The sequence below is a fragment of the Coccidioides immitis genome (genome assembly GCF_000149335.2).
Source record: "Coccidioides immitis RS genomic scaffold supercont3.1, whole genome shotgun sequence".
Lineage (NCBI taxonomy): Eukaryota > Fungi > Ascomycota > Eurotiomycetes > Onygenales > Onygenaceae > Coccidioides > Coccidioides immitis.
Window position 1 is genome coordinate 1,791,100 of NW_004504310.1, and position 12,267 is coordinate 1,803,366.

A 12,267-nucleotide genomic window follows, 5' to 3' on the forward strand; every position below is an offset into this window, starting at 1 on the left:
TCCTCCGTCATCTATAATTATTTCCTTTTTCGGGCTCTTTCGTGGCTGTTCAAGCGAAAGTGGCTCGAACGAGGCTTGGAACGGACGTGAAAGCCGGATAAACTATAACCCGAATCCGATGGATTGCCTCACGTGATATAACAATTAAGTTTATTACATAACAAGGTTTTCCAGCTGTAATGATCACGTGATATTCTCGTCTTTTGAATGTCGAAATTTCCCGCCAGCGAGCGAGAGGGCGGAAGGCCGAGCATCTCAACGAAGCAGTTTTCCCTGCCATTGCGACTGGACACGATGCGGAACAGGTGCTCTCTTCGTCTTAAATCGCCGGTCAGTCCCTGAGATTGCGCCTCCCTTTGTGATTTCCTGGGGTTTCTTCTTGCAGATTGAGCATAACTGACAATCTTCATAGAAAGTTCGGCAATCATGGAGCAAATACAACCTCTACAACCTCCAGCGCCTGACTCCCCCCTACACGACCACTAAAACATTCTTTCAGCAAAAATGGGCCGCAAAATCCCTTGCCCGTGCCTATCACGGAGAACAAGTACGCGAGGGCCAGTGGGAGCGGATGTTTGCACGCCGGCCGAGATCCGTAGTTCCAATGGATGCGAGATACCTGGCGAGAAACGACGGTTCGCTCGAGTCTGCCGGGCGAGGTTCCGGGCTAGAACAACCGCCATCTAAAGGCGGCGAGGAGGGAAAAGTGTTTCGGAGGTCGCTTCCGCCGACGCCGTACATGCAGATGACTTTTGCACCGCTTGAACGAAGATTGGACGTGGCTATCTTCCGTGCCATGTTCGCCAGCAGCACGAGACAGGCAAGACAATTTGTTGTCCACGGGGCAGTTACAGTGAATGGAAAAAAGGTGCGTCTGCATCGCTGGATGTGGATTGAACCCGGCATCACTTGGGATTGGCTAACGCTCAGAACAGATGCAATATCCAGGATATTTACTCAACCCGGGCGACCTTTTCCAAGTTGACCCGGAGCGTGTTATGTTTGCCACAGGTGCCCCAAAAGATGCCAAAGAGAGACGCGCTGGCCGTATCCGACGACGTCTAGGCCGCACCGCACAAGAACAGGACACCGAGAAGGCAGAAGACAAGAAGGAAACGAAACAAAAGGAAGAGACCAGTGAATCCAAGGAAGAACCGGAAGATCCTCGCAAGACACTCAAACAACTTTTATCGCAGGCCAAGGCGATCATGTCGAACAGCAAAGACAACATTCCCGCCAAACGTAGACAAGAGATCCGCGGCTTCCAGCGCGCAGTCCGCCGAGTGCTTTCCCGCTCGAGTTCCAGTACCGTCTTAACTGATAACCTCGAAGCACAGTTCCACGAACTCAAGGCCATCCTAACCAAGGACGTTGAACTGGCTTCTGCCTCCGAAACAACCGAGAGCTCCGAAACTGCACGACCTCAACCCTCCGAAGATGCCTCTTCCCCTGCTAACACGAAATCTACCGACTCTGCATCCATGGAAAACCTAACCAAGGCCCTCAAAGAAGCATCTCTCAACCCTTCTCAACTACTAGACGCCTCCACCTTCACGTCCCTCTCCAACACCGATCTAGACGTCCTCAAAGAAGCCCTCATCCAAATCCACGAAAACCCCATCGACAGCACAAAACCATACGCCACTCCCTGGCGCCCACGCGACTACATGAGCGCCTTCGCCTTTATCCCGCGATACCTGGAGGTGAATCACAAGATCTGTGCCGCTGTTTACGTCCGACATCCCGTGGCCAGACCGGGAATGGCCGAAGTTCCCACTCCATTCAACGAGACGATTGGAGGTGCAGCGTTCGCATGGTACTTGAGAAGAAGATGAAGAACGAAAAAAAGCGCCCAGTACATACATATGAGGAGTTATGTTCTTTTATATAATCAGTGTTTTTGGGGGGAGTTTTAGGATTTTCACTTTCCGAGTATGTATGCGACAGCAGTGAAGAGCAAAGTTTTGATTTTTCCCGGGGATTGAATCTACCCGCCTTCATGTACGCCCGTGTTTCTGAGCTGCTGGATGTACTTTTATAAAGGGTATTTGTTAGACGAACTTCTGTATTTGTACGATAGTTGTATAGATGCCTGGCTTTCCCATCAACTTTCAAGTGCATGCATGCAAGAGCGTTTCGGCGACGTCGCCAAAGATTTTAGAAGGACATAAGAAAAAGGCCAATCGCGTTGTGGTATTTTATGTAGCTCTTAAATTACAAGCAAAAAAAAAAGAGAAAATAAAACCAAAGGGAGGGGAAATAAAAGTATCCGGCAGTAGGTCATACAGGGTTTGAGCCCAAATATAAAACAACGTTTTCAGCAAGAGAAGAGGGTGGGAAGGGAGGGAAAAAGCGAGAAAGTGTTCTAATAGTAGAAAGTCTCTTCGACTGTACGTCCACGCATCCAGAGAGGCTCGCTGCCGCGGACGTAGATGTCCTCAAACAGAATGCGAGAATTGGCGTCTGGAACAGGCATCTTCTCAGCCTCCGCGACCTCAGAGTCAACAAAGCTGCGGGTCTCCTTGTCGATTGTCTTCAGCTCCTCTTCGGTCGTAACGTTCCAGTCCAGCAGCTTGTGCTTAAGTCCTGCGATTGGATCGTTGGTGCTACGCATGCGCTGGATCTCTTCACGGGTTCGGTACGTGGTGCCGGGATCGGACATGGAATGACCACCGTATCTGTATGTGACGTATTCGAAGACGAGGGGTCCGTGTCCAGCGAGAGTGTATTCGCGGCCGTACTTGACGGCGGCCTTGATGGCAAGGACGTCCATTCCGTTGATCTTCAGACCTGGGATGTATTGGCCACGTTTGTAATAATCGGTCATGGCAGCAGCACGGTTAGCCGCGGTACCCATTCCGTATTTGTTGTCTACGTAGCCATTAGCCATTTTGTTTTTCTTTCATCCTTCTCGGAGTGAGAAAATTCGAATAGTCCAAAAACACTTACTCTCACAGCCGAAAATGACAGGGAGATTCCATAGCTTCGCCATGTTGAACGCTTCAAAGACTTGTCCTTGGTTGGATGCTCCATCGCCATACAAGCAGATTGTAGTGTTCTGCTTGCCCTCGTATTTCTGAGCGAACGCCAAACCGGCACCCACTGGAACCTGAGCACCGACGATACCGTTACCTCCGTAGAAACCTGGCGCAAACATATGCATAGATCCGCCCTTGCCATAGGCAATACCCTCACGGCGACCAAGCAGTTCACCGACTATCGACTTGATAGTTCCACCGCGCATGTACGCGAAGCCGTGGCAACGGTAGGCAGTGATCAATTTGTCTTCTCTATCGAGTGCGTGCTCGATGCCGACGGCGACGGCTTCCTGGCCGGTGGATAGGTGGCAGAAACCGCGAATCTTCTTTTCTTTGTATAGACGATCAGAGGCCATCTCCATGCGTCTGAATTCGTACCGTTAGTCGCCAGAAGGACTCCTCAGTCACGAGAGTTCGGCATTTGGAAACGTACCTTATGGCCACCATATCACGGTACATCTGCTTGAGCTCTTTCTTTGTTACTTCTAGCGTGTATGGGGGAGGATCGAGCTCGTATGTTTCAAAGCTCTCATCGGAGAGCTTGATTGTGAATGGTTTATCATCTTCCTATGATGCTATTAGCCTGCAATTCTGTTTGGGAAAACTTGCTGGAAACGTTGTTGAATTGGACGAAATCGTACAGCTGGGACATTATCAGCATGCGCCGAAGCAGCATTGGTGGTCACTGATCGGCGAGCGACGGAAGACGGGAATCGACCCAGCTGGGCGGATGAGCGAGCGCGAACAAGCCTCGAGAACATTTTGTGGAAAAATTCAGCAACTCCAGACCAACCAAAAGCACGCAGAAGAGGAGGAGAGAGCCTGGAGCGGAGAGGTATTTTGTTCACCAGAGAAGCGTTGGGGGAGATCGAAGCTTGAGTTCCATCGACAACCTTGTTAGGCGGCGGCTGCTTAGTCAAATGCAACTCACTCCATAAACTAACTAACTAGCAAACAGTGCAAACACGCATTTTCGCTACATCGACACACTCCAGCGAAGCCCGAGCTCGCCTCCCAGGGCCCATTCATCGACAGCTGGGGTTATCCAACTTCTTCTCGTTGCATGATCCCTTTTTTGGAGTTAGGATATACTTTTTGCCCAGTAACAAGCAACAATGTCTTTGGCAATTCCCAACGCGCCGAACGCCGGCCTTTTCAAACAGGGCTACAACAGGTGAGGAAAGCTTCCAGAGGGCACCCCGCCATAAAAACAGCTCATGCTCATCCCTGCTTTTTTTGTGTTCAACCCCAATAGCTACGATGCCGAAGACGGTGCTGTTCTGCGTAATATCGATGCCTGCCACACCATTGCACAGACCGTTCAGACCTCCCTTGGTCCCTTCGGCCGCAACAAGATCGTCATCAACCACCTTCAGAAGATGATTCTTACCTCAGATGCCGCGACGATTCTACGCGAGCTCGATGTGGTACACCCCGCAGCAAAACTGATGGTTATGGCCAGCCAGCAGCAAGAGGCCGAGATGGGCGATGGCACAAATATGGTCATCATACTGGCCGGCGAACTGTTACGGAAGGCAGAAGATCTCCTGCGGATGGGATTGAAGGCCAGTGATATCGCACAGGGTTATGAAAAGGCGCAGATTTTTGCTTTGAGTTGCTTAGACGGTAAGTGAAGTACTTGCCTGAGATTGCCCAAATACTCTACTTTTCCCCGATAGGAGACCCAAGCATGTCTGACTCTTTGCTGGTGATTTAGATCTTGAGGTGGACAGATTGCAGCAATTACGGTCCACAGCCGAGTTGGGGAAGGCATTGAAGACAGTGATTGGCAGCAAGCAGTGCGGCTCCGAAGACATCTTGGCTCCACTTGTCGCCGAGGCCATCTTGGCCGTCATGCCAAAAAATCCCGCCCAATTTAATATCGACAATGTTCGCGTGGTTAAAATCATGGGTGGAAGTTTAGAGCAGTCGAAAGTGGTAAAGGGTATGGTTTTCGGTCGGGAACCCGAAGGATCAATCAAGAAGGCCAAGAAGGCCAAGGTTGGCGTCTTCAGCTGCCCGGTTGACATCTCCCAAACGGAAACCAAGGGGACAGTTCTCCTGAAGAATGCACAAGAAATGCTTAGCTTCACAAAGGGTGAAGAAGACCGCTTAGAGGCCGCGATCAAAGAACTCTACGATTCCGGCATCCGGGTGGTCGTTGCTGGTGCAACCGTTGGCGAGTTGGCTCTACATTATCTGAACCGCTTCAACATCCTTGTCATCAAGGTGCTCTCCAAGTTCGAACTCCGCAGACTATGCCGTGTCGTTGGAGCAACTCCGCTAGCCCGCCTGGGAGCTCCGATGCCAGATGAGATGGGAAGCGTCGACGTTGTGGAGACCATGGAGATCGGCGGAGATCGAGTAACGGTTTTCCGCCAGGAGGAGGCCAGCAGCGTCACACGAACATCCACCATTGTCCTCCGCGGCGCAACCCAAAACTTCTTGGATGATGTGGAGCGTGCAATCGATGACGGTGTGAATGTCGTGAAGGCCGTCACCAAGGATCCCCGACTCGTCCCTGGCGCCGGTGCCACAGAGATCCAGCTCACGGAGAGGATTTCCAAATACGCCGACAGGACCCCGGGGCTGGCTCAGTACGCGATCCGGAAATACGCCGAAGCATTTGAGGTCATCCCGCGCACCCTGGCCGAATCTGCGGGTCTCAATGCTACCGAAGTCTTGTCCAGATTATACACCGCTCACCAGCAGCAAGCCCAATCCGGGTCCGAAGATGAAGAGGAAGGTTCTTCGGAAGAAGAGGAGCCATACTGGACCACTGGAGTTGATATCCATGCATCCACCCCCAGTGGCACCATTGACGCGCAGGAGGAAGACATTCTCGACCTCCTTGTTTCAAAGCAGTGGGCGATCAAGCTCGCAACCGAGGCTGCAAGAACCGTGCTGAGCGTCGACCAGATCATTGTCGCAAGGCAAGCCGGTGGGCCCAAGCCGCCGGGTCAGAATCCTCACTGGGACGAGGACTAAGATAATGAATGGCGGATCTATAAGGGATGTGTGTGAGGGGAATCAAAATATGGAATAGAACTGGCCCCTGTAGGCACATTGCGACTATTGCAGATATCAACTACATAATCAAAATCTCATATGCCCAGCCTGTGTAATGGCATCAAGCCACTTTTTATTTCCCATCCCCCGTCATCAACGCCAGGAACATTCGGCGGGCCAAAAAAGGTAACGGGCGGTGAAAAACGGCAGTTTCAAGCCCCATCGAAACTTTAATACATGACTAAGCAAGTAGCATTCACGTGATTAACCCGATTGGCCGGCCAAAAAGCGTCGACTTTTCTCAAAAGTTCGAGCAGTCGAAACCTCCAAAAGCCGTCTGAAGGAACGAAAGCTCCCAATCCCACCCATTGAAGTCCGCAATTCGCAGGGTCGACAGAGAAAGACAGGCATTCAAACGGAGGCACACAAAAGGGAATAGCCGGATCGAGCCACGCGAAGAAAAGAAAAAAAGAAAAGAGAGGAATACCACGAGTCCCCAAAACCATGGCCCTCCCAGTCCAGATCTCCGCGCGCTGCTGCAGAAATGCACTCCGGCAATCGTCCCTCGCCATGCGAGCAGTGGCTCCAGCATATATTACCTCCCAGCACGCTGGTCGCGCCCGGTGGCAATCCACAGAAGCCGCAGCGGCGCCAGAGAACCCCAAGATCGCCCAGATAGTGGATCAGATAAGCCAGCTGACGCTGTTGGAGACGGCCGACCTGGTCTCGAGCTTGAAGGTAAGCAAGAAGAAAGATAAATAAAAATGAAAAGTTTCACACACGGGGAGTTTTGTCCCTTCTTCCCCTTTTCATTCCTATATTCCTATATTTCTCTTATATATGTATGTATGTGTGTGTGTGTGTGTGTGTGTGTGCGCGCGCGTGTGGTTATGTCCCACTTAAAATACCCTCTCACTAACCACCCTCAACTTTTTTTCTTCCCCCCCTCCAGACGCGTCTTAACATTCCCGACCTCCCCGTCGGCGGCTTCGCCATGGCCGCAGGCGGCGCTGCTCCAGGCGCCGCCGCCCCTGCCGCCGAGGAAGACGAGCCCGCGCCCGCCGCGCAAGAAAAGACCCTCTTCAACCTCAAGCTCGAGTCGTTCGACGCATCCGCCAAGGCCAAGGTGATCAAGGAGGTCAAGTCGCTGCTGGGATTGAGCTTGGTGGACAGCAAGAAGTTCGTGGAGAGCGTGCCCAAGGTGATGAAGGAGAGTGTGCCGAAGGAGGAGGCGGAGAAGATCGTTGAGACGTTGAAGGCGTTGGGCGCGAAGGCCGTTATGGAATAAGTAAGAGAGGGGATTGCTCCTTTATTCTTTTTTTTTTTTCCCCCTGTGGGATCGTGATAGAAAGAGTGTGTATGTGTGGAGTGGAGCAGAGCGGGTGTGAGATTTTTTTTTTTTTTTTTATAAACCGCTTGTTCAATGTACGGCCTGGGATGGAAACTTTTCCTTTTTCATTTATTTATTTTAGAGCTTCGCCCCCCGGGTTTCGTCATGTCTCCATATGTGTATACTAGTGGCCCCCCTTTTGGAGTTTTGCTTTTTTTTTATATGATGTTTCATTCCGCTGTACAATGAATCAACGAGATCAAAAAAGCAGCTCTCTGAAAATATGGCTCCTTCATTCCCAGTAAACCAAAACATAATATGTGATACTCAATTGCTAGAGCAGATGATCTTCGGAAGCAACATAGAGCATTCATAAGAAGTCAAACAGCATCCAATTTCTTTTCCCTTTTTCGGTGCCGATCTCATTTTCTAACAAAGCAAATCAAAATATGAAGAAAATTATATAATAGCGCAACATCGAAATATTAACCAGAGATTAGAAGGGGTAGCCGTCTTGCGGGTAAGTGGCGTCTGGAGACCGTGCCATAGCTCAAAAACAAAACGCAGTCAACAACAAACAATGGTACATGGTATCTTGGGCAAGGATCTAAGGGAACAAGTGATGTATGACAGAAAAGCATAAAATAAAAAATAAAACAGAACCATCCAAAGTAAACCGGAACCTGAAATGCGTAGGAACAGGACATACAATAACATCAATTCATTAAGCCAGTCCAAACCAACCGGGGGGGGGATGATAACAGTCTCCAAGGACACAAAGGGCTACACAATGCAGAACGTCTGTAAGTTTAAAAAAAAAAAAAAAAAAAAGGAAAAAAAAGGGGGGGGGGGGAAACCAATAGTGCAAAAGAAACGAGATCAAAAGAAAAAATATTACCAAAAACTGGGAAGTTCAGAGGACATCAAGTCTCTCACTCCTCAGTTAGACAATCATCTCCCGCCTCGCGCCACTCCCGCGATCGCTCCGTCAGCCGATTGACACCGGATATCCTCTCAGCCCACTGGGCCTCAGACGGCGTTCGGAAAGTATACGCCCTCTGCGACGAGATAACCCCAATAGCCTGCAGCACCGCCTTTCTCGAATCCCGTCCAAACACGGCCGGATGCGTGATCCACTCCAGGGCCGCTTCCAGATCCGCATCCAGGGCGGAGATGGTGCTGGAATCAACGGCGGCGGCGACAGGCGTTATCGTGGCTGCTTCCGAGCTATGCGAGGACTGGCGGCCGTCGAGGATCTCCGAAGAGCGTGGCGACGATGGAACGGGAGAGAACCGCTCACTATTTGAATCAAAAGTGGGCTTCATAGTAGCACTTGTAGGCAGGGGCGGGAGGCTGCCCTTGCCAAGTCCCTTGAGGATGCTCCTCGTTTCAGTGAGGAGGTGATGCGCGCGATCTTGCTGTCCGCGTGAAACCAGCGTCAAGGCCCGTGTCAACATATCAGACGTAAGCAGCTCCATACGCCGCTGCACGATGGACGGATGAGGGGGAATAGGGGGTGTAATAGGCCTCCCAATACTTTTCGGTTTATGAGAAGCAGGTAGCATAGTTATGGCGAGCAAGGATGGTCGAGGAGAATGCGCGAGGTGCCCATCGCGCAGGATATCGCCGTATGTGACATCAGCCTGGATCAGCGGGACCTCCTCGATACTCGTCACACGCTGATCCTCTCCATCCAAGGGACCTCCAAGCGCTTCGAGGCCAGACACAATGCTTTCCCAAGGATCCTGGGGAATGTGTTCAGGAGAAGAATTGTCAGGCGAAATTGCAAGCTGGACCAGAATATCTAGAGACACACAAAAATATGTTAGAACTCCCCCCCACTCAGCCAGTCATCTGATATCACCATTGTACGTACCTCTCTTGTCTCCGAATCTCAAGTCACCCAGAGCAGCTTCAGCATCCCTGCCCGTTGCACGTTTCGTAGTGTGGAGGGCCCCGCTTATCTTGACAAACCTCGCCGGAGATCCCTCCGGTAGACGTAACTTTAACTTGACGTTTTGGTGGGAGGTCGTCTGTAGGGAGCCCAAGCATCCTGCGACGCATTCCCGCAGCATCATCCAATCTTTCACATACATATATGACGCCTTTGTACGGGAGGATAACTCGATCATGGTATCGGGCTTGTGCGTCATCCCCAGCCCAAACGTGTAAATCCCAACCCTATCCAGAATATGTCAGTCATCCGAACATTAGAGTAACTACAGCTATCCACTATTAAAGACTTACTTCGCAGCCTCCGCGCGGGAAATAACAAAATCTACACTTTCAGGATCCGACGTAGACGAATCGCTGATCAGCAAAATTGACGAAAGCGGGTTAGTGGACTTGCGCTGCATCAGCAGGTCCATGGCCACATTTGCACCTTCGACCAGGTCCGCTCGGAGACTCTTCTGGCCAACGGGGCGGATTGAATTGAGAACGCCATTCCATCCACCCCAAGCATTCGTCGTCATGCCGACGAGCGGTACTCCGCCTCCACTCGAGCCGAACGTTACCAGGCCCATGCGATCGCGCGGGCCGAGAGACTGTACCAGGAAACGCAGGGTATCACGCAAAAGCGTGATCTTCAGGCCTTGCATGGATGAGGAGACAGGGATGACGACGACGATATCTAGCGGGACGTGGAAGCTGTTGAGGCGTCCGTCCCGGATAGAATTTGTATAATCGGTCAATGCTGTGGCGGCCGATTTTCCGGCACCGTAGGAAGAGTTGGTGGAAGAGACCCTTGTTTTAGTTTTGAAGGTTCTGTAGTCTTCCTCCTCCGTGCCCGAGTTTTCCACATCGTAATCCGGATTTCGAATGGGGGCATCGACGTTGTGCAGATCCAACAAGGCGCGTTTCCATACGTCGAGCTGGGTGCGACATTGGAACTGTAGATGGAAGCAAGGTAGCTCGTTGACGGACAGATTTAGTGTCAAGATTGTTTCGTCTAGAATAATGTCAGCGCTACCAAAGGATATTTTCTCTTTTTTCCTTTCAAAAAAAAAAAAAAAAAAAAAAAAAAAAAAAAAAGAAAAGAAAGAAAAAAAAAAAGGTTAGATGGGGATATGTAGTACCTGCAACAGTCTCCACCTCCTTAAGGTGCTTCTTGATAAGGATTGAGCCTTTCAATGTACACCGACTGTTTTTACGCTTCGTGGATGGATCATCAAAGGGACTCGTAGCAGGGGACTTCTTTTCTTTGATACAGATGAGCATCTCTGAGAAAAGATAGCACTCAAGTTCCTGCCACGATCTTCTATCTTTTCCAACTTTAAGTCTGCCGTGCAGCCTGAGCTTGCCAAACCTAAGATTATTCATCAGCAGCCATAGTTTTAGGGGGGAATACGCATTTCTTGACCATACCGGTCGAATTCAAGGCCATGCCAATTGTCGACGCGCGAGCGCAGATCTTCCGCAATTTGATCGAAATCCTCCTGGGCTTCGTACTGTCCTCGACTAGAGCCTTGATTGGAGGGGTGCATCGGCTTCAGGGGACTCTGGAGTTCCTCACGAGGCAAGGCAGGGATATGAGGCGCGTGGCGCAGAGTTTCCAGATCCGGATGCCATTTTCCATCGGGAACTTCAATTGTGACGAGACAAGTGAGGGACTGCTGTTGTCGCGAGCGATTGAGGGTGGGAAACTCGCTTCGCACCGTGACTATCGGCGCAGGGATGGGGTTCTTCATCATCCCCGGTCGCGGACTGAGCGCCGATTCCATCGCCTGGACATCGTAATCGTGCCTTCGTCCGATGCTCGATTGTTGTGTGTCGGAATAATCGCCCGAGGTGGCAGTTCCTGTCACTTCGCTGTCATTACGCACATGTTGATGTTGTTTCCTCGAAGGAGTAGCCAGTCGCTCGATCCTCTCGCGATGGCTGCTTGCATCCCTGCTGTCTCGACGCCGCGAGTGTTGACTGTCGCGATTCAGCGATCTGGCCGAGAAATCGTTTGAGGATGGCTGACTTGGACGGGAGCCAACATCCCAGGACGGGGTAGGGGTCTGATGGTTGCGGTGGACAGGAGTATCAGTGACAGAGACGGATCGGACGAGGTTGCTTAATTTTTCTAGAAGCCGGATTAGCTTGACGCTTCCAGAGCGGATATAAGAGAGAGAGAGAGAGGAGAGGGGGGGTTAAGGTTTAAGAGAGCGAATTGGCCTTACCAAGGTCCAAGAGGTTTCCTCCTCTGCTGCTATCGAGGCCCAGGGGCGCACTGCAGGTTGGGCAGTACTGACTATCGCATTCCTTGATGTATTCGTAGAAACATGCTTCGTGAGAGACGTGCGCACAGGAGAACTGCAGGATGCGTTCGCCTCGAAGGGTGTGTTCCAACGGTTCTTCGCAGACGGCACACTCGCTGCCTACAAACGTGCGCTCCCGGCGAGATCTGGATCGGTCCACGTCCATCATGGTCGGTGGTCTGCGCGCGCAAGAAAGAAGGGGGGAGAAGAGAGAGAGAGAGAAACAAAAAAAGAGAAGTCAAAGAGAGAGAGAGAGAAACAAAAAGAGAGAAGTCAAAGAGGCACGACGAAACGTCTGCGACCAGCCCACGCGGCCGATCCAGGTGAATAAGTCTTTCTGCTTGAGACACACACACACACACACAGAGAGAGAGAGAGAGAGAGAGAGAGAGAGAGAGAGAGAGAGAGAGATAGAGAGAGGTGACGAGCCGGGAGGGTGGGCGAGATAGGGATGCTAGCGGGGGCTGGTCAGGGAGGCGGAAGATCCTGTGTTCTCGTCCGCGCACGAACCGCCGTGGGTCAACGATGAAACAATCGACGGCGGCGATTTAGGCGATTGAAACCGGATGGGGGGGTCCGGACAGTAAGGCGTGAGAAAAAAGGAGAGAGAGAGAGCGAGAGAGAGAGAGAGAGAGAGAGAGAGAGG

General features: G+C 51.3%; 5 protein-coding genes across 5 annotated transcripts; 3 read left to right on the forward strand and 2 right to left on the reverse strand.

Moving 5' to 3' along the window:
• The first annotated feature begins 266 nt into the window (after positions 1 to 266).
• CIMG_02448 (mitochondrial 37S ribosomal protein NAM9) lies at positions 267 to 2,870 on the forward strand. The gene is made up of 3 exons (XM_001248676.2): positions 267 to 330; positions 413 to 868; positions 936 to 2,870. The coding sequence occupies exons 1-3, from the start codon at positions 295 to 297 to the stop codon at positions 1,833 to 1,835; spliced, it is 1,392 nt and encodes a 463-aa protein (XP_001248677.1). The 5' UTR covers positions 267 to 294; the 3' UTR covers positions 1,836 to 2,870.
• CIMG_02447 (pyruvate dehydrogenase (acetyl-transferring) E1 component, alpha subunit) lies at positions 948 to 3,880 on the reverse strand. The gene is made up of 4 exons (XM_001248675.2): positions 3,680 to 3,880; positions 3,472 to 3,605; positions 2,950 to 3,404; positions 948 to 2,871 (listed from the first exon to the last, which is right to left on the reverse strand). Exons 1-4 carry the CDS (start codon positions 3,797 to 3,799, stop codon positions 2,366 to 2,368), a joined length of 1,215 nt encoding a protein of 404 aa, XP_001248676.1. The 5' UTR covers positions 3,800 to 3,880; the 3' UTR covers positions 948 to 2,365.
• A 157-nt stretch (positions 3,881 to 4,037) lies between these two features.
• On the forward strand, positions 4,038 to 6,172 carry CIMG_02446 (T-complex protein 1, theta subunit). Its single transcript, XM_001248674.2, has 3 exons — positions 4,038 to 4,212; positions 4,294 to 4,664; positions 4,756 to 6,172. The coding sequence occupies exons 1-3, from the start codon at positions 4,154 to 4,156 to the stop codon at positions 6,024 to 6,026; spliced, it is 1,701 nt and encodes a 566-aa protein (XP_001248675.1). The 5' UTR covers positions 4,038 to 4,153; the 3' UTR covers positions 6,027 to 6,172.
• A 221-nt stretch (positions 6,173 to 6,393) lies between these two features.
• Positions 6,394 to 7,646, forward strand: CIMG_02445 (putative mitochondrial 54S ribosomal protein MNP1). Its single transcript, XM_001248673.2, has 2 exons — positions 6,394 to 6,785; positions 7,000 to 7,646. The coding sequence occupies exons 1-2, from the start codon at positions 6,552 to 6,554 to the stop codon at positions 7,333 to 7,335; spliced, it is 570 nt and encodes a 189-aa protein (XP_001248674.1). The 5' UTR covers positions 6,394 to 6,551; the 3' UTR covers positions 7,336 to 7,646.
• Positions 7,647 to 8,309: 663 nt separating this feature from the next.
• Positions 8,310 to 11,790, reverse strand: CIMG_02444 (von Willebrand RING finger domain-containing protein; the record flags this gene model as incomplete). The annotated part of the gene is made up of 6 exons (XM_001248672.1): positions 8,310 to 9,181; positions 9,254 to 9,558; positions 9,625 to 10,327; positions 10,455 to 10,684; positions 10,744 to 11,446; positions 11,544 to 11,790. The coding sequence occupies 6 exons, from the start codon at positions 11,788 to 11,790 to the stop codon at positions 8,310 to 8,312; spliced, it is 3,060 nt and encodes a 1,019-aa protein (XP_001248673.1).
• Between the last annotated feature and the right edge of the window lie 477 nt (positions 11,791 to 12,267).